A 20,496-nucleotide genomic window follows, 5' to 3' on the forward strand; every position below is an offset into this window, starting at 1 on the left:
ACACAGCCGTCATACCGCTCAGGAAGGAGACTCGTTCTGTCTTCTAGAGATGAATGTACTTTGGTGCAAAAAGTCCAAATCAATCCCAGAACAACAGCAAAGGACCTTGTGAAGATGCTGGAGGAAACATGTACAAAGGTATCTATATCCACAGTAAAATGAGTCCTATATCGACATAACCTGAAAGGCCGCTCAGCAAGGAAGAAGCCACTGCTCCAAAACCGCCATAAGAAAGCCAGACTACGGTTTGAACCTGTACATGGGGTCAAAGATTGTACTTTTTGGAGAAATGTCCTCTGGCCTGATGAAACAAAAATAGAACTGTTTGGCCATGATGACCATCGTTATGTTTGGAGGGAAAGGGGGAGGCTTGCAACCCGAAGAACACCATCCCAACCGTGCAGCACGGGGGTGGCAGCATCATGTTGTGGGGGTGCTTCTGCTGCAAGAGGGACTGGTGCACTTCACAAAATAGATGGCATCATGAGGAAGATAGTGATATGGATATATTGAAGCAACATCTCAAGACATCAGTCAGGAAGTTAAAGCTCGTTAAACATCTAAGTCTTTGCTAGGTAAAGCCCCGCCTTATCTCAGCTCACTGGTCACCATAGCAACAACCACCCGTAGCACGTGCTCCAGCAGGTATATCTCACTGGTCATCCCCACAGCCAACACCTGCTTTGGCCGCCTTTCCTTCCAGTTCTCTGCTGCCAATGACTGGAACGAATTGCAAAAATCACTGAAGGTGGAGACTCATGTCTCTCTCTCTAACTTAAAGCATCAGCTGTCAGAGCAGCTTCCCCATCACTGTACCTGTACACAGCCAATCTGTAAATAGCCCACACAACTACCTCATCCCCATATTGTTATATATTTTTTTTTGCTCTTTTGCACCCCAGTATCACTACTTGCACATCATCATCTGCACATCTATCACTCCACTGTTAATGCTAAATTGTAATTATTTCGCCTCTATTGCCTGTTTATTGCCTTACCTCCCTAATCTTACGACATTTGCACACACTGCACATAGTATTGTGTTATTGACTGTACGTTTGTTTATGTGTAACTCTGTGATGTTATTAGTGTCACACTGCTTTGCTTTATCTTGTCCCAGTTGTAAATGAGAACTTGTTCTCAACTGACCTACCTGGTTAAATAAAGGTCAAATAAAATAACATGTCAATAATTGAATTGAGAGAGAGAAAATGGAGAGGGAGGGAGAAATTATTTAGATGATGTTGTAGAAGTATTTAGAGGATTTAGACGATGGTGTAGTAGTATTTAGTAGTATATAGATTATTTAGATTATGTTGTAGTAGTATTTAGATGTATATAGATGATGATGTAGTATTTAGATGATGTTGTAGTAGTATTAAGTTGTATATAGATGATATAGATGATGATGCAGTAGTATTTAGTAGTATCTAGATTATTTAGATTATGGTGTAGTAGTATATAGATGATGATGTAGTATTTAGTTGTATCTAGATTATTTAGATGATGTTGTAGTAGTATTTAGATGGTGTAGTTTTTAGATGATGTTGTATTAGTATTTAGATGGTGTAGTTCTTAGATGATGTTGTAGTAGTATTTAGATGATGTTGTAGTAGTATTTAGTTGTATATAGATGATGATGCAGTAGTATTTAGTAGTATATAGATTATTTAGATTATGTTGTAGTATTTACATGATGTTGTAGTAGTATTTTTTGATGATGTGTTAGTATTTAAATGATGGTGTAGTAGTATATAGATTATGTAGTAGTATTTACATGGTGTTGTATTAGTATATAGATTATGTAGTAGTATTTACATGATGTTATAGTAGTATTTAAATGATGTTGTAGTAGTATTTAGATGATGCTGTAGTAGTATTTAAATGATGTTGTAGTAGTATGTATTCGTTTTTAGATGATGTTGTAGTAGTATTTATTAGTATTTAGATGATGTAGTAGTATTTAGATGATGTTGTAGTAGTATTTATTAGTATTTAGATGATGTTGTAGTAGTATTTATTAGTATTTAGACGATGTTGTAGTAGTCTTTATTAGTATTTAGTTGATGTAGTAGTATTTAGATGATGTTGTAGTAGTATTTATTAGTTTTTAGATGTTGTCGTAGTATTTATTAGTATTTAGATGACGTAGTAGTATGTAGATGATGTTGTAGTAGTATTTATTAGTATTTAGATGATGTTGTAGTAGTATTTATTAGTATTTACATGATGTTGTAGTAGTATTTATTAGTATTTAGACAATGTTGTAGTAGTATTTATTAGTATTTAGATGATGTAGTAGTAGTTAGATGATGTTGTAGTAGTATTTATTAGTTTTTAGATGTTGTAGTAGTATTTATTAGTATTTAGATGATGTAGTAGTATTTATTAGTATTTAGATGATGTAGTAGTATTTAGATGATGTTGTAGTATTATGTAGTAGTATTTAGATGATGTTGTAGTAGTATTTAGATGATGTTGTAGTAGTATTTAGATGATGTAGTAGTATTTAGATGATGTTGTAATAGTATTTATTAGTATTTAGATGATGTTGTAGTAGTATTTATTAGTATTTACATGATGTTGTAGTAGTATGTATTAGTATTTAGATGATGTAGTAGTAGTATTTATTAGTATTTAGATGATGCAGTAGTATTTAGATGATGTTGTAGTAGTATTTATTAGTATTTACATGATGTTGTAGTAGTATTCATTAGTATTTAGATGATGTTGTAGTAGTATTCATTATTATTTAGATGATGTTGTAGTAGTATTTATTAGTATTTAGATGATGTAGTTGTATTTAGATAATGTTGTAGTAGTATGTAGTAGTATTTAGATGATGTTGTAGTAGTATTTATTAGTATTTAGATGATGTTGTAGTAGTATTTATTAGTATTTACATGATGTTGTAGTAGTATTTATTAGTATTTAGATGATGTAGTAGTAGTATTTATTAGTATTTAGATGATGTAGTAGTATTTAGATGATTTTGTAGTAGTATTTATTAGTATTTACATGATGTTGTAGTAGTATTTATTAGTATTTAGATGATGTTGCCATTGTATTTAGGCCAAATGTCACCATCCGTGATACAGCTTCTCTGCCTCTTTTTCTGTCTCTGACTGACTTTATAGCCATCTGTTCTTTTGTACAACATCATTGAGAAATCTGAGAACTGAGTACATACACTGTCTCTTCGCTATTCCTCTCAGGCTTTTGTTTGTTCATCTCAGAGGCAAGTCTGTACCAGACATTGACCTCCTCTTCTTTTCTCTACAGTGAATGTTTGTCTTCTGGTTATTTTCTCTGTGGTCCCCATTCACCACGCTTTCACGTTCATCATAATTTATATCATGTGTAGCCTAATGAACTGCATGCTTTCCCGAGTCGCAGTGGGAGGACCACACAACATATCATCATGTGACTCCACGTTGACTTCGATATAATACTTATTATATCAATATTTCCTCTGAAAAGTGTTTCAAGCGTAATACATTTTACTGACACAGAAATATCCCACCTTCTCTAGCGTATTTTTGACATTTGGAAAGTTTACCGACAAATGATCTGTTTCCATCAGGCCATTTTTTCCCTACGTACTTTATTCACATAAAAAGATGGGAACCTGTTTAGTGATTCTGTCTGTGTCCTAAATGGTGCCCTAATACACTATATAGAGACTTTTGACCAGAGCCCTAAGGGTAGGGATTAGGGAAAAGGGCACAACATTAGGCTTCTGACTTACATACAGTGCATTGGGAAAGTATTCAGACCCCTTGAATCTTTCGTCATTTTGTTACGTTACAGCCTTATTCTAAAATGTATTAAATTGTTTTTTTCCCCTCATCAATCTGCACACAATAACTCATAATGACAAAGCAAAAACAGGTTTTTATAAATTTTTGCAATTTTGTAATTTTTTTTAAAACTTGGAAATATGACATTTTCATATTCAGACCCTTTACGCAGTACTTTGACAAAGACCATTCTCCCCTGATTGCTCAGTTTGGCCGGGTGGCCAGCGCTAGGAAGAGTCTGCCCACTAGGCTACCCCCAGCCCCTGCCGCCCATTACGGGGTATTGTGATGTCATTATGGGGTATTGTGATGTCATTATGGGGTATTGTGATGTCATTATGGGGTATTGTGATGTCATTATGGGGTATTGTGATGTCATTATGGGTATTGTGATGTCATTATGGGGTATTGTGTGTAGATTGCTGAGGATTTCAGTGGGCTGAATACTTTCCGAAAGGCATTTTATGTAAATATTAAAATCTAATTCACATCAAAGTAAGCAGGTTGATCAAAAACAAATTGTTGGTACTATTATTTCTAATTCTATAAGTAAATTACCAGTGAAAAACCTAATTAAAAAAACAAATATTATTGAATACTGCCTGAAGACTAGGTACTCAATACTGCCTGAAGACACAGGCTGCACGGTACTCAATACTGCCTAAAGACAAGGTACTCAATACTGCCTGAAGACAAGGTACTCAATACTGCCTGAAGACAAGATACTCAATACTGCCTGAAGACACAGGCTGCAAGGTACTCAATACTGCCTGAAGACAAGGTACTCAATACTGCCTGAATGCAAGGTACTCAATACTGCCTGAAGACACAGGCTGCACGGTACTCAATACTGCCTGAAGACAAGGTACTCAATACTGCCCGAAGACAAGGTACTCAATACTGCCTGAAGACAAGGTACTCAATACTGCCAGAAGATACAGGCTGCACGGTACTCAATACTGCCTGAAAACAAGGTACTCAATACTGCCTGAAAACAAGGTACTCAATACTGCCTGAAGGCAAGGTACTCAATACTGCCTGAAGGCAAGGTACTCAATACTGCCTGAAGGCAAGGTACTCAATACTGCCTGAAGGCAAGGTACTCAATACTGCCTGAAGGCAAGGTACTCAATACTGCCTGAAGGCAAGGTACTCAATACTGCCTGAAGGAAAGGTACTCAATACTGCCTGAAGGCAAGGTACTCAATACTGCCTGAAGGCAAGGTACTCAATACTGCCTGAAGACAAGGTACTCAATACTGCCTGAAGACAAGGTACTCAATACTGCCTGAAGACAAGGTACTCAATACTGCCTGAAGACACAGGCTGCAAGGTACTCAATACTGCCTGAAGATACAGGCTGCACGGTACTCAATACTGCCTGAAGATACAGGCTGCAAGGTACTGAAGAAAGTAGGAAACCAAGCACTTGGAGGAACCAAATAAAGATTGTAGTCTGTCTGTAGTTTACACTCCACCTCCAATAGAAGAAGAAATTAACAGTTCCTTTATAACTATTAACAGGTCTGCTAAGGCTCTCAGCCTAATGTGCACCAGGTAGCAGACATGGGCACAACAACAACAACACACCTCAACAACACACCACGACACAACAACACACCACACCACAACAACAACACCACACCACAACAACAACAACACACCACACCACAACAAGAACACAACAACACACCACACCACAACAACACACCACAACAACAACAACACACCACACCACAACAACAACAACACACCACACCACAACAACACACCACAACACACCACAACAACAACAACACACAACAACACACCACACCACAACAACAACACAACAACACACCACAACACAACAACACACCACAACACCACAACACACCTCAACAACACACCACAACACCACAACACACCTCAACAACACACCACAACAACACACCACAACAACACACCACAACACAACAACAACAACACACCACACCACAACAACACACCACAACACACCACACCACAACAACACACCACAACACCACAACACACCTCAACAACACACCACAACAACACACCACAACACAACAACAACAACACACCACACCACAACAACAACAACACAACACACCACACCACAACAACACACCACAACACACCACAACACAACAACACACCACACCACAACAACACACCACAACACACCACAACACCCCAACACAACACACCACAACAACACACCACAACAACACACCACAACACCACAACACACCACAACAACACACCACAACACAGCACACCACAACAACACAACACACCACAACAACACACCACACCACAACAACACACCACACCTCAACAACACACCACAACAACACACCACAACAACACACCACACCACAACAACAACAACACACCACACCACAACAACAACACAACAACACACCACACCACAACAACAACACAGCAACACACCACAACACAACAACACACCACAACACCACAACAACAACACACCACACCACAACAACAACACAACAACACACCACAACACAACAACACACCACAACACCACAACACACCACAACAACACACCTCAACAACACACCACACCACAACAACAACACAACAACACACCACAACACAACAACACACCACAACACACCTCAACAACACACCACAACAACACACCACAACACCACACCACAACAACACACCACAACACCACAACACAACACACCACAACAACACACCACAACACACCACAACAACACACCACAACAACAACAACACACCACACCACAACAACACACCACAACAACACACCACAACAACAACAACACACCACACCACAACAACACACCTCAACAACACACCACAACAACACACCACAACAACAACACACCTCAACAACACACCACACCACAACAACAACAACACACCACACCACAACAACAACACAACAACACACCACAACACAACAACACAACACACCTCAACAACACACCTCAACAACACACCTCAACAACACACCTCAACAACACACCACAACAACACACCACAACACCACAACACAACACACCACAACAACACACCACAACAACAACAACAACACACCACACCACAACAACACACCTCAACAACACACCACAACAACAACACAACAACACAACACCACAACACACCACAACAACACACCACAACACACCACAACAACACACCACACCACAACAACAACAACACACCACACCACAACAACACACCACAACACAACAACACACCACAACACCACAACACACCACAACAACACACCACAGCAACAACAACACACCACAACAACACACCACAACAACACACCACAACACAACACACCACAACAACAACAACACACCTCAACAACACACCACAACAACACACCACAACACAACACACCACAACAACAACAACACACCACAACAACACACCACAACACACCACAACACAACACACCACAACAACAACAACACACCACAACAACACACCACAACACACCACAACACAACACACCACAACAACAACACACCACAACACAACACACCACAACACACCACAACACAACAACACACCATAACACCACAACACAACACACCACAACACACCACAACAACACACCATAACACCACAACACACCACAACACACCACAACAACACACCACAACAACACAACACAACAACACACCATAACACCACAACACAACACACCACAACAACACACCACAACAACACAGCACACCACAACAACAACAACACACCACAACACACCACACACCACAACAACAAAACATAACACAACAACACACCACAACACACCACAACACAACAACACACCACAACAACACAACCTACATGGGGGAACTGATGAAGTTTTATATTCAAGCGTTTAGGAGTGCTGATCGATGATCCATTTCACTTTTTGGATCATAATGAATAAGGAACCTGGGAGATTCTGAGATAGTACAGCCAGGGGGAAACCAAACTGATCCTAGATCAGCTAAGGGATTGGAACGTACAAGGTATCCACGGTGCAGGGATAAGAACTGATCGGGGGTAATATATATTTATTATATGTATTTATATATTGGAATAAGAACTGTTCAGGGATCAGTGGATTGGGAAGCAGACAATGCTTTGTTATAGGGAGGTAGACTGTAGTTATGGTGGCGATCTCGGATCAGTTTTGGCTTTTAGATAATAATGAATAAGATTACATGGACAGGGAGGAACTGATCCTAGATCAGTGTTTTGGGTAAAAGGAGGTTGTTCGCGGGAGGTAAGCAGCAGTAGTCAGGCTGCTGCAGGGAGGGTAGAAACCGAACCTGCCTAGTCGGCACACAGTTCAGTTCCCGCCGTCTCAGGGATTATTTCCATCCTCGTCAGAACCATTTGTCAAGGGAACAGCTTTGCCTTGAGGAAGACTAGTCCCCCCCCCCCCCTAAAAGAAGCCTCTCTCCTCCTGAAAAAGAACCGCTCCCCCTTGAAAGAAGCCTTTCTCCCCTGTCTCGCCCCCTCCCAAAGGAACCTCTCTCCAAGTCTGTTGTGTTGCTGCTTCAGGAGGAGTGGCCGTAGCCTCCATACAGAGAGGTGGTGTCATTTTCACACCAGAACCTTGTGGTTAGTTATGGAGGTTTGCCCTCTAGTGGCAGATTTGTGGTATTGTATTGTTTTGTCTGGATAATACCTCCAGTGGGCTACTGAACCAATGCATTGAATAGAGATACTCCCTTACCAAGGTATTATTCATGTAAATTAACACATTGAAGTTGATCTTGCAACTGTTTTCAGATCCCATGTACTGCTATCTCCTGCTGTTGTGCCCTTGAGCAAGGCACTTACGTTGAAATAAAGATCACCTTATTTCCCTCTACTTTCCTCTCTAACCAGATGCCTCCTGGGCCTCGTCTGCCCACCAACGGCAGCCTAGTGGGGATGTCAGCCCAGACCCAGGCCCAGGCCAACCAACGTCCCCCTGCCCCTGGCTCCAACACCCAGCAGAAATCCCCAGGACCAGGGAAGACCCAGGTCATGCAGAGACAGCTAGCCCAGCAGCAGCACATCATCAATGACTCTGTGAGCTCTAGGTTATCATCAATGACTCTGTGAGCTCTAGGTTATCATGTTAACATAAATTCATCTGTGAGCTCTAGGTTATCATGTTAACATCAATTCATCTGTGAGCTCTAGGTTATCATGTTAACATCAATTCATCTGTGAGCTCTAGGTTATCATGTTAACATCAATTCATCTGTGAGCTCTAGGTTATCATGTTAACATCAATGACTGTGAGCTCTAGGTTATCATGTTAAAATCTAACTCTCTGAGCTCTAGGTTAACAGGTTAACATCAATGACTCTGAGCTGTAGGTTATCATGTTAACATCTGACTGAGCTCTAGGTTATCATGTTAACATCTGACTTTGAGCTCTAGGTTATCATGTTAACATCTGACTGAGCTCTAGGTTATCATGTTAACATCTGACTTTGAGCTCTAGGTTAACATGTTTAAATCTGACTCTGAGCTCTAGGTTATCATGTGACTCTGTCTTACAAAATGTTTCACTTTGGGAACTCAGACAGTTCCCACGCGTTCCCCTTCAATCCCACCCCTGACAATCTCATGTTGGATTTGAACATGTAAACAAAATGTCATAGTTGTTTCATTGTCTCTTTCTGTTGTGTTCCAGGACAAAATCAATAGTAGCCAGGATCTGTTTAACCGTCATCTAACCAGACCACCACCAGACTATAAACAGCCCAGAGGAATGGTCCAACCTACAGGCCTTTTCACAGGTACATCATTGCATCATTGCTTCCGTGTAGGAAGGAAAAAAACATTGGCTCTTAATGGTTTTCCATCATTGTTTGTGTCTGTATGAGCCAATCAGAACAGAATCAGAACAATCTTTGTGTATTCAGGTATGACTTCTTCCCAGTCGTTGTCAACCAACGGGTCTGACCAGAGTGACCTTCTATCCATGTCCTGCCACATGACCAGCGGCCCGGGATCCAAGATGACCCCTCCTCCCACGGACTGGAGGTTTGGAAGAGGCCCCCACACTCACCAGATCCAACAGCACAACAACCAGACCAAGATGGGACTCGGAGTCGGAGGAGGACTCAACCAAAACAAGTCCAGGTTCCCTGGTCCTCCCAACGGCCAGGGTAATGGGTTTGAGGTGGGTGGTCTTACCAGTGTACAACATCCCTCAAGGACATCAGTAGGCCAGCAGGGTGGAGGGATGCCCAGTCAGGGGCAGGGTCTCGGGCTGGGGGGTGTGATGGGCTGGCCTCCTGGAGCTAAAGCTCCCATCATGGTCCCTGGGTCTCTCGGGGTAAGGCAGCCCCCGAACTCGCTCCAACCACAGGGGGCCCATTCCCAGTCTCAGCTCGACATGTCCAGCCACCAGTACCCTCCTGTCCCCCGGCACATAGGCCCTGGCCCACCCAACCAGGTGGCACCAGAAATTGGCATGCTGCCTCTGAACCCAGCCCTCCGCAACTCCACCACCACCACCAACCCCAGACCCAGCCAACCCATGATGCCTCCTCTGCCAGGGCTACCAAGCCTCAACCAGGCCTCTCCGGAGCAGAGGGTTCCCGCTGGGGGCAGCGCCATCGGGGTCTTCCCACCACATAACCACAACCCTGGGGGAAGCTACCAGACCCAGAACAGCCGGGCTGTTAACCGACTGACCTTTGAATTCCTCCAGGAGGGAGACAACACCGTCCCAGGGATCAACACTGACTCAGACTTCATCGACTCGCTGCTGAAGTCTGGATCCGGCAACGACGACTGGATGAAAGACATCAACCTCGATGAGATCCTGGGCAGTCACTCATAAAGTGACCTCGATGAGATCCTGGGCAGTCACTCATAAAGTGACCTCGATGAGATCCTGGGCAGTCACTCATAAAGTGACCTCGATGAGATCCTGGGCAGTCACTCATAAAGTGGGATGATGTGGGATTGCATAAATAGGGCCCAGAGTTTTTCCATGCAGCTCTCATGAATTCAGGTTCATTCCAGAGTTTTTCTCTTCTTCAAGTCTCATGAATTGGGTCTAATTCTAGAGACTTTTTCTCTGCATGTCTCATGAATTGGGGTTCATTCCAGAGAGTTTCTATTCAAGTCTCATGAATTGGGGTTCATTCCAGAGAGTTTTTCTATTCAAGTCTCATGAATTGGGGTTCATTCCAGAGAGTTTTTCTGTAGAACAATTCCACAGAATTGGTGGCCAGTTTTTCCATCAAAACATTCCATAGAATTGGGAGCGCTGGCCAGGAGTTTTTCCAGGTTAGATGGGCCATGTGGTGTGGAAAAACTCCTGGCCTTAATTATAGGCTCCAACTAAAGCCAGGAGCTCCTCCCTCTTCTGGTCAGGATAAACTCCAGGACCCATCCATAAAGACTGATAACTGCAAATGCAGAACTTTCCCCATACAGAGACTATAGATGGCCTTGGGTAGTGCATCCCAAATGGCACCCTATTCCCGTTATAGTGCACTACTTTTGACCAGGGCCCTATGGGCTATGGTTGAAAGTGTGCACTATATAGGGAATAGGGTATCATTTGAAACACAGACCATGAATGGCCATGAGTCAGAATTCACCTAAAGGGATTACATTTGCAAAGCTATAATGTCATTTTGTAAACCCAATATATAATTTGATATCTAATTGTACTTTTTGTGTATTCCTGTGAAGAAATATATATTCTGTATAATAATATTTTAGTACATTATAAAGGTTAATTGAATAAGAAGATTCTCTGACAGTGTCTTGACCTGATTCTGAATATATTCTATCAAACCTTTCTCTTTTCATAACATGGGTATCGGCCAAAAATGTCACCCTATTCCCTACATAGTGCACAACCCAGTCTGCATTATGTAGGGATAGGGTGTCATCTCTGGCACAGATATGGGAGGTAGTGTACTGCTGGTGACTAGAGCCATGTGGGCCCTGTAATACATGGGGTAGAGGGGTCCAATCATGGTCAACTGAACAGGAAGTGGCTGTCATACTTCCTGTCCCAAATGACACCGTACCTCCCCTTTTACTATGCTCTACCACATAATGCTCTGGTCAGAAGTAGAGTACTGTAGTAGGGAATAAGGGCGTCATGACAGGATATACCTCCCCTTTTACTATGCTCTACCACATAATGCTCTGGTCAGAAGTAGAGTACTGTAGTAGGGAATAAGGGCGTCATGACAGAATATACCTCCCCTTTTACTATGCTCTACCACATAATGCTCTGGTCAGAAGTAGAGTACTGTAGTAGGGAATAAGGGCGTCATGACAGGATATACCTCCCCTTTTATTATGCTCTAGCACATAATGCTCTGGTCAGAAGTAGAGTACTGTAGTAGGGAATAAGGGCGTCATGACAGGATATACCTCCCCTTTTACTATGCTCTACCACATAATGCTCTGGTCAGAAGTAGAGTACTGTAGTAGGGAATAAGGGCGTCATGACAGGATATACCTCCCCTTTTACTATGCTCTACCACATAATGCTCTGGTCAGAAGTAGAGTACTGTAGTAGGCAATAAGGGCGTCATGACAGGATATACCTCCCCTTTTACTATGCTCTACCACATAATGCTCTGGTCAGAAGTAGAGTACTGTAGTAGGGAATAAGGGCGTCATGACAGGATATACCTCCCCTTTTACTATGCTCTACCACATAATGCTCTGGTCAGAAGTAGAGTACTGTAGTAGGCAATAGGGCGTCATGACAGGATATAACCCCCCAAACCCATCGTGGTGTTTCATGTTTTGAATGATGATGCTGTCTCAGGTGTTTGTTATATTTACCACAGACACTACTCATCATGGTATTTCTACTTTTCTGGCTTATCGCCTGGGACTGGCTTGAACGACAAGCCACATCTTAAACCATTTATTTTTGATTTTTGATCTAATATTTAATAATCTATTGGGAGAAAAAAATATATACGACATTTATAAACAATCTAATGAATAAAAATGTTTTTAAATAAAGAGCCTTTGTACTTTCTGTTGCTGTTCCAGGAAATATCAGGATTATTTAGAGAGCTAAATATTGGAAGAAATTAATTTGTTCAAAACTGTTCAACTATTGTCTTTCTCTCTCTCTCTGAGTCAACTACTCTCCACATGTTATACACTGCAGTGCTAGTTAGCTGTAGCTTGTGCTTTCAGTACTAGATTCATTCTCTGATCCTTTGATTGGGTGGACAACATGTCAGTTCATGCTGCAAGAGCTCTGATAGGTTGGAAGACGTCCTCCGGAAGTTGTCATAATTACTGTGTAAGTCTATGGAAGGGGGTGAGAACCATGAGCCTCCTAGGTTTTATATTAAAGTCAATGTACCCAGAGGAGGACGGAGGCTAGCTGTCCTCCGGCTACACCATGTTGCTACCCTACAGAATGCTGTTTAGGCTACTGTAGACCTTCTTTGCAAAATAGTGTGTTTTAATAAACTATTTGGTGGTGTGATTATATGTCGTATAAAAACCTTTCCCAAATGTAGATATAGAGGACAGAGAAAAGCCGACCCCCCCCCCCCCCCCCACACACACACACACATAATTTTGGGATGCATTTAAGACGTACATTAGGGGAATGATAATCTCATACTCTGCAAAAAGTTCAATCTGATTTAGAAATGAAAATGTAATAAAAATAAATCACTATCTTAGAAAAAGCCCATAGAAGTCTTATACAAGAAAATTGAAAATAACATTTCTGAACTTAAGCAGGAAAATTATATTTTACTTTTGAAGAGAGCCAACAATTACAGGTCAAACTCAAATGAAGAATATTACTTAATGGCAAATAAACCTGGTAAATATCTCGCAGCAAAATGACAAAATGAATACATGCTAAACCAGTTATCATTTTAAAAGATAAAGATTCAAATGTGGTAATTAGGAACAACAACGGGATTAATTACAATTTGAAAGCTTCTATGAAAATGTATATGAATCAGAATTAAACAACATTTGGATGGATCCTACAGCTTTCTTAGACTCAACAACTCTGAAGCAATTATCAGCAGACAAAAAATAAACACTAAAAACAGTTCACCAAAGAAAACATATTAGATGCTGTTATAAAACATTTGCATGGAGAAAAGCACCAGGAATGGATAGCTTCCACATAGAATTCTATTCAACATTTTGGGACACAATAGCCCCCATATTTACACAAATGACAACACACGTCACTCAATTTAGTTCTTCCAAGTTCTATGTACAAACATCTATTTCAGTCATATTAAAACCAGGAGAATTTGGAGTCCCCTGTTGATTATAGACCCATAAATGTAATAAATTATGACCATAAAATAAAAATAAAGCTTATAAACAAGGTAAACGTCTCTTACCAGACTAGGTCAATAAAATAAGGTTTAAAAAATAGACACAAACATATAAGAACATGTTTCAGTTTAAAAGAATATGCAAAAAGATATATCTATAGATTGATTAATAATGGCTGTTAATGCTGAAAAGGTGTTAGACCGTCTTGAATGTCCTTTTCTATTCAAACCTTTGGAAACTTTGTACTTTCCAGCAGAAATAATACGTTTTATAAAAATATTGTATGAATGTCCTACACCAAAAATATACACAAATAATACATTCTCTGATGAAATTGCTTTTGGAAGAGGCACAAGACAGGGATGTCCCCTCTCCCCCCTCCTGTTTGCACTGGCAATTGAACCTTGCAGAAAGAATCAGATCGGACCCAAACGTAACAGGTATCAGTATTGGTAAACATAAATAGCAACTAAACTTATTTGCAGATGATCTCCTGATACACCTGACCAATATTGAAAACACAATTTTGCAAAAATATTTTCAGAATACTCTAGTCTCAGGATATAAAATAAACGTGGAGAAAAACAAAATGGCAATAGGAAAAGGATAAATAATAACTCATGATATACAGCAGTCCTTTAACTTCTTATCGCTGCAGAGGCAGTATTGAGTAGCTTGGATGAAAGTTGCCCAGAGGTGCCCTGAGTAAACGGCCTGCTCCTCAGTCATAGTTGCTAATATGTGCATATTATTATTAGTATTGGATATAAAACACTCTGAAGTTTCTAAAACTGTTTGAATGAGATATGATACTTAGTTTGAAATGTTTCTAAGCCCTGCAATATAACTTTTTGAAGTTTTTGTCCGACGTTATGCTGGACCTGCACGAGCGTTTGGATTTGTGTACCTCAGCCCTGACAAAAGTAGCTACTTGGACATAAATAATGGACATTATCGAACAAATCAAACATTTATTGTGGAACTAGGATTCCTGGGAGTGCATTCTGATGAAGATCATCAAAAGTAAGGGAATATTTATGATGTTATTTCTGATTTCTGTTGACTCCAACATGGCAGATAATTTTATTTGTTTTCTCAGCACCGTTCTCAGATTATTGCATGGTTTGCTCTTTCCGTAAAGTTTTTTTGAAATCTGACACAGTGGTTGCATTAAAGAGAAGTATATCTATAATTCCACGTGTATAACTTGTATTTTAATCTATATTTATGATGAGTATTTCTGTTGAATCAATGTGGCTATGCAAAATCACTGGATGTTTTTGGAACTAGTGAACATAACGCGCCAATGTAAACTCAGATTTTTTTATATAAATATGAACTTTATCAAACAAAACATACATGTATTTTGTAACATGAAGTCCTATGAGTGTCATCTGATGAAGATCATCAAAGGTTAGTGATTCATTTTATCTCTATTTGTGCTTTTTGTGACTCCTCTCTATGGCTGGAAAAATGGCGGTGTTTTTCTGTGAATTGGTGGTGACCTAACGTAATCGTTTGTGGTGCTTTTGCTGTAAAGCCTATTTGAAATCGGACACTGTGGTGGGATTAACAACAAGATTACCTTTAAAATGGTATAAGATACATGTATGTTTGAGGAATTTTAATTATGAGATTTGGCGCACCGCACTTTCTCACTGGCTGTTGTCATATAGAATCCCGCTAACGGGATTGCAGCCATAAGAAGTTTAAAGTGGAACACAAAAAAATATCAAATACTTAGGATGCTTAATAAGTGACAACAACAAAAAACAAATATATAAAGATAACTTTATTCCAACTCAACAATATCAAAGCAGATCGAATGTCACGACCGTCGTATGAATAATTGGACCAAGTGAGTAGAGTTCCACATTTTTACGAAGTGAAACTTCCAAAAACAACAAAGATATAATGATCGTGAAACACATAGAGCACATAGGCACATGCAGAGCATACAAAACAATATCCCACATCGCAGGTGGGAAAAAAAGACACACTAAATATGATCCACAATAAGAGGTAACGATTATCAGCTGCCTCCAATTGGGAACCATACACATACACCAACATAGAAATATAATACCTAGAAACCCCCCTAGTCAAGACCTGACCTAAAACACCATGGAGAACCCAGGGGGCTCTCTATGGTCAGGGCTTGACAGTACCCCCCCCCCCCCCCCACAACTAGCATCGGTGGCGTCTCCGGTGCGGAACGTAGCACCCGCTCAGACCGCGGATCCGGCACAGGAGGTTCAGGGCTGTAGACCGTCGCTGGAGACTAAGGGCTGGTGACACACTCTTTAGGGTGAGTGTGGGGAGCCGGCACAGGACGTACCGGGCTGGGAAGGCACACTGGAGGCCTGGTGTGTGGAGCCGGCACAGGACGTACCGGGCTGGGAAGGCACACTGGAGGCCTGGTGTGTGGAGCCGGCACAGGACGTACCGGGCTGGGAAGGCACACTGGAGGCCTGGTGTGTGGAGCCGGCACAGGTTTCACCGGACTGATGACATGCTCTTCAAAACGCCTGCGCCGCAGCCTACTCCGAGCCAACATCTCTCTCCGATATCCCAAACTGCTCCATCGACTCCGACGGACTCTGGCTCTCGGTTCGGCCGACCGCCCCTTGTGCACCTCCCCCCAAAAAATGTATGGTTGCCCTTGGGCTGTTTGTGGCCGTGGACTCCGGCATCGTTGCTGTCCTCCATTACTCCTCGACGACTCCCGCCAAAGAAGGGTCTCGCATCCACCTAGTATCTCTTCCCATGTCCAACTCTCCTTCACTTCCTGGGCACGCTGCTTGGTCCTGCTTTGGTGGGATATTCTGTCACGGCCGTCGTATGAATAATTGGACCAAGGCGCAGCGTGAGAAGAGTTCTACATTTTTATTAACTTCTTGACGCTACCGGGATAATTGTCATCAGCAACGGCTGAATAGCATGGCGCCACAGTCAAATAATATTACTAAAAAATATTTATATTCATGAAATCACAAGTGCAATATTCCAAAACACAGTTTAGCCTTGTTAATCCACCTATCATCTCAGATTTTGAAATTATGCTTTACAGCGAAAGTAATCCATGCGTTTGTCTAAGTTTATCGATCGCATAACATAACATTATGTACACCAAGCATTAAGTAGCTAGGTCATGAAAATCAGAAAAGCAATCAAAAAAGTAGTTTACCTTTGATGATCTTCGGATGTTTTCACTCACGAGACTCCCAGTTACACAATAAATGTTCCTTTTGTTCCATAAAGATTCTTTTTATACCCAAAATACAAACGTTTGTTTGTCGCGTTATGTTCAGAAATCCACAGGAAAGAGTGGTCACGAAAATGCAGATATTGTTCCAAATAATAATGTCCACAGAAACATGTCAAACGTTTTTTATAATCAATCCTCAAGTTGTTTTCAAAATATATATTCGATAATATATCAACCGAGTGTGTAGCTTTTTCAATAACAGCGGGAGGAACAATGGCCGCGTTACTCAGTTGCGCAAAACTCAATCTGAGAGACCCCACCGAACCACTTACACAATGTGATCCTTCACGCTCATTTTTCAAAATAAAAGCCTGAAACTATGTCTAAATACCTTAGGGAAGCCATAGAAAAAGGAATCTGGTTGATATCCCTTTAAATGGAGGATAGGCATGCACAGGAACAGAGTATATCTCACTAGGTCAGGATATTAAACCTCCTCCATGTATATCTCACTAGGTCAGGATATTAAACCTCCATGTTTATCTCACTAGGTCAGGATATTAAACGTCCTCCATGTATATCTCACTAGGTCAGGATATTAAACCTCCTCCATGTATAACTCACTAGGTCAGGATATTAAACCTCCATGTATATCTCACTAGGTCAGGATATTAAACCTCCATGTATATCTCACTAGGTCCGGATATTAAACCTCCATGTTTATCTCACTAGGTCAGGATATTAAACCTCCTCCATGTATATCTCACTAGGTCAGGATATTAAACCTCCTCCATGTATATCTCACTAGGTCAGGATATTAAACGTCCTCCATGTTTATCTCACTAGGTCAGGATATTAAACGTCCTCCATGTATATCTCACTAGGTCCGGATATTAAACCTCCTCCATGTATATCTCACTAGGTCAGGATATTAAACCTCCATGTATATCTCACTAGGTCAGGATATTAAACCTCCATGTATATCTCACTTGGTCAGGATATTAAACCTCCTCCATGTATATCTCACTTGGTCAGGATATTAAACCTCCTCCATGTATATCTCACTAGGTCAGGGTATTAAACCTCCTCCATGTATATCTCACTAGGTCAGGATATTAAACCTCCATGTATATCTCACTAGGTCAGGATATTAAACCTCCTCCATGTATATCTCACGAGGTCAGGATATTAAACCTCCTCCATGTATATCTCACTAGGTCAGGATATTAAACCTCCTCCATGTATATCTCACGAGGTCAGGATATTAAACCTCCATGTATATCTCACTAGGTCAGGATATTAAACCTCCTCCATGTATATCTCACTAGGTCAGGATATTAAACCTCCTCCATGTATATCTCACTAGGTCAGGATATTAAACCTCCTCCATGTATATCTCACGAGGTCAGGATATTAAACCTCCATGTATATCTCACTAGGTCAGGATATTAAACCTCCTCCATGTTTATCTCACTGAGTCAGGATATTAATCCTCCATGTATATCTCACTAGGTCAGGATATTAAACCTCCTCCATGTATATCTCACTAGGTCAGGATATTAAACCTCCTCCATGTATATCTTACTAGGTCAGGATATTAAACCTCCTCCATGTATATCTCACTAGGTCAGGATATTAAACCTCCTCCATGTATATCTCACTAGGTCAGGATATTAAACCTCCATGTATATCTCACTAGGTCCGGATATTAAACCTCCATGTTTATCTCACTAGGTCAGGATATTAAACCTCCTCCATGTATATCTCACTAGGTCAGGATATTAAACCTCCTCCATGTATATCTCACTAGGTCAGGATATTAAACGTCCTCCATGTTTATCTCACTAGGTCAGGATATTAAACGTCCTCCATGTATATCTCACTAGGTCCGGATATTAAACCTCCTCCATGTATATCTCACTAGGTCAGGATATTAAACCTCCATGTATATCTCACTAGGTCAGGATATTAAACCTCCATGTATATCTCACTTGGTCAGGATATTAAACCTCCTCCATGTATATCTCACTTGGTCAGGATATTAAACCTCCTCCATGTATATCTCACTAGGTCAGGGTATTAAACCTCCTCCATGTATATCTCACTAGGTCAGGATATTAAACCTCCATGTATATCTCACTAGGTCAGGATATTAAACCTCCTCCATGTATATCTCACGAGGTCAGGATATTAAACCTCCTCCATGTATATCTCACTAGGTCAGGATATTAAACCTCCTCCATGTATATCTCACGAGGTCAGGATATTAAACCTCCATGTATATCTCACTAGGTCAGGATATTAAACCTCCTCCATGTATATCTCACTAGGTCAGGATATTAAACCTCCTCCATGTATATCTCACGAGGTCAGGATATTAAACCTCCATGTATATCTCACTGAGTCAGGATATTAATCCTCCATGTATATCTCACTAGGTCAGGATATTAAACCTCCTCCATGTATATCTCACTAGGTCAGGATATTAAACCTCCTCCATGTATATCTTACTAGGTCAGGATATTAAACCTCCTCCATGTTTATCTCACTGAGTCAGGATATTAATCCTCCATGTATATCTCACTAGGTCAGGATATTAAACCTCCTCCATGTATATCTCACTAGGTCAGGATATTAAACCTCCTCCATGTATATCTTACTAGGTCAGGATATTAAACCTCCTCCATGTATATCTCACTAGGTCAGGATATTAAACCTCCTCCATGTATATCTCACTAGGTCAGGATATTAAACCTCCTCCATGTATATCTCACGAGGTCAGGATATTAAACCTCCTCCATGTATATCTCACGAGGTCAGGATATTAAACCTCCTCCATGTATATCTCACGAGGTCAGGATATTAAACCTCCATGTATATCTCACTTGGTCAGGATATTAAACCTCCTCCATGTATATCTCACTAGGTCAGGATATTAAACCTCCATGTATATCTCACTAGGTCAGGATATTAAAACTCCTCCTTGTATATCTCACTTGGTCAGGATATTAAATCTCCTCCATGTATATCTCACTAGGTCAGGATATTAAACCTCCATGTATATCTCACTAGGTCAGGGTATTAAACCTCCTCCACGTATATCTCACTAGGTCAGGATATTAAACATCCTCCATGTATATCTCACTAGGTCAGGATATTAAA

At 40.8% G+C, this 20,496-nt stretch overlaps 1 protein-coding gene across 2 annotated transcripts in view; it reads left to right on the forward strand.

Moving 5' to 3' along the window:
- The window catches only part of zmp:0000001236 (mastermind-like protein 2), a 140,646-nt gene extending 127,803 nt beyond the window's left edge, over positions 1 to 12,843 (forward strand). For both annotated transcript variants that reach the window (XM_064985430.1, XM_064985431.1), the window contains 3 exons: positions 8,703 to 8,888; positions 9,502 to 9,607; positions 9,734 to 12,843. In XM_064985430.1, coding sequence (XP_064841502.1) covers positions 8,703 to 8,888; positions 9,502 to 9,607; positions 9,734 to 10,659 — 1,218 coding nt within the window. In that variant the 3' untranslated portion in view covers positions 10,660 to 12,843. The remainder of the gene's footprint in view (positions 1 to 8,702; positions 8,889 to 9,501; positions 9,608 to 9,733) is intronic.
- The last annotated feature ends 7,653 nt before the right edge of the window (positions 12,844 to 20,496 follow it).

The sequence above is a fragment of the Oncorhynchus masou genome, chromosome 13 (assembly GCF_036934945.1).
Source record: "Oncorhynchus masou masou isolate Uvic2021 chromosome 13, UVic_Omas_1.1, whole genome shotgun sequence".
In the NCBI taxonomy this organism is placed as follows: domain Eukaryota; kingdom Metazoa; phylum Chordata; class Actinopteri; order Salmoniformes; family Salmonidae; genus Oncorhynchus; species Oncorhynchus masou.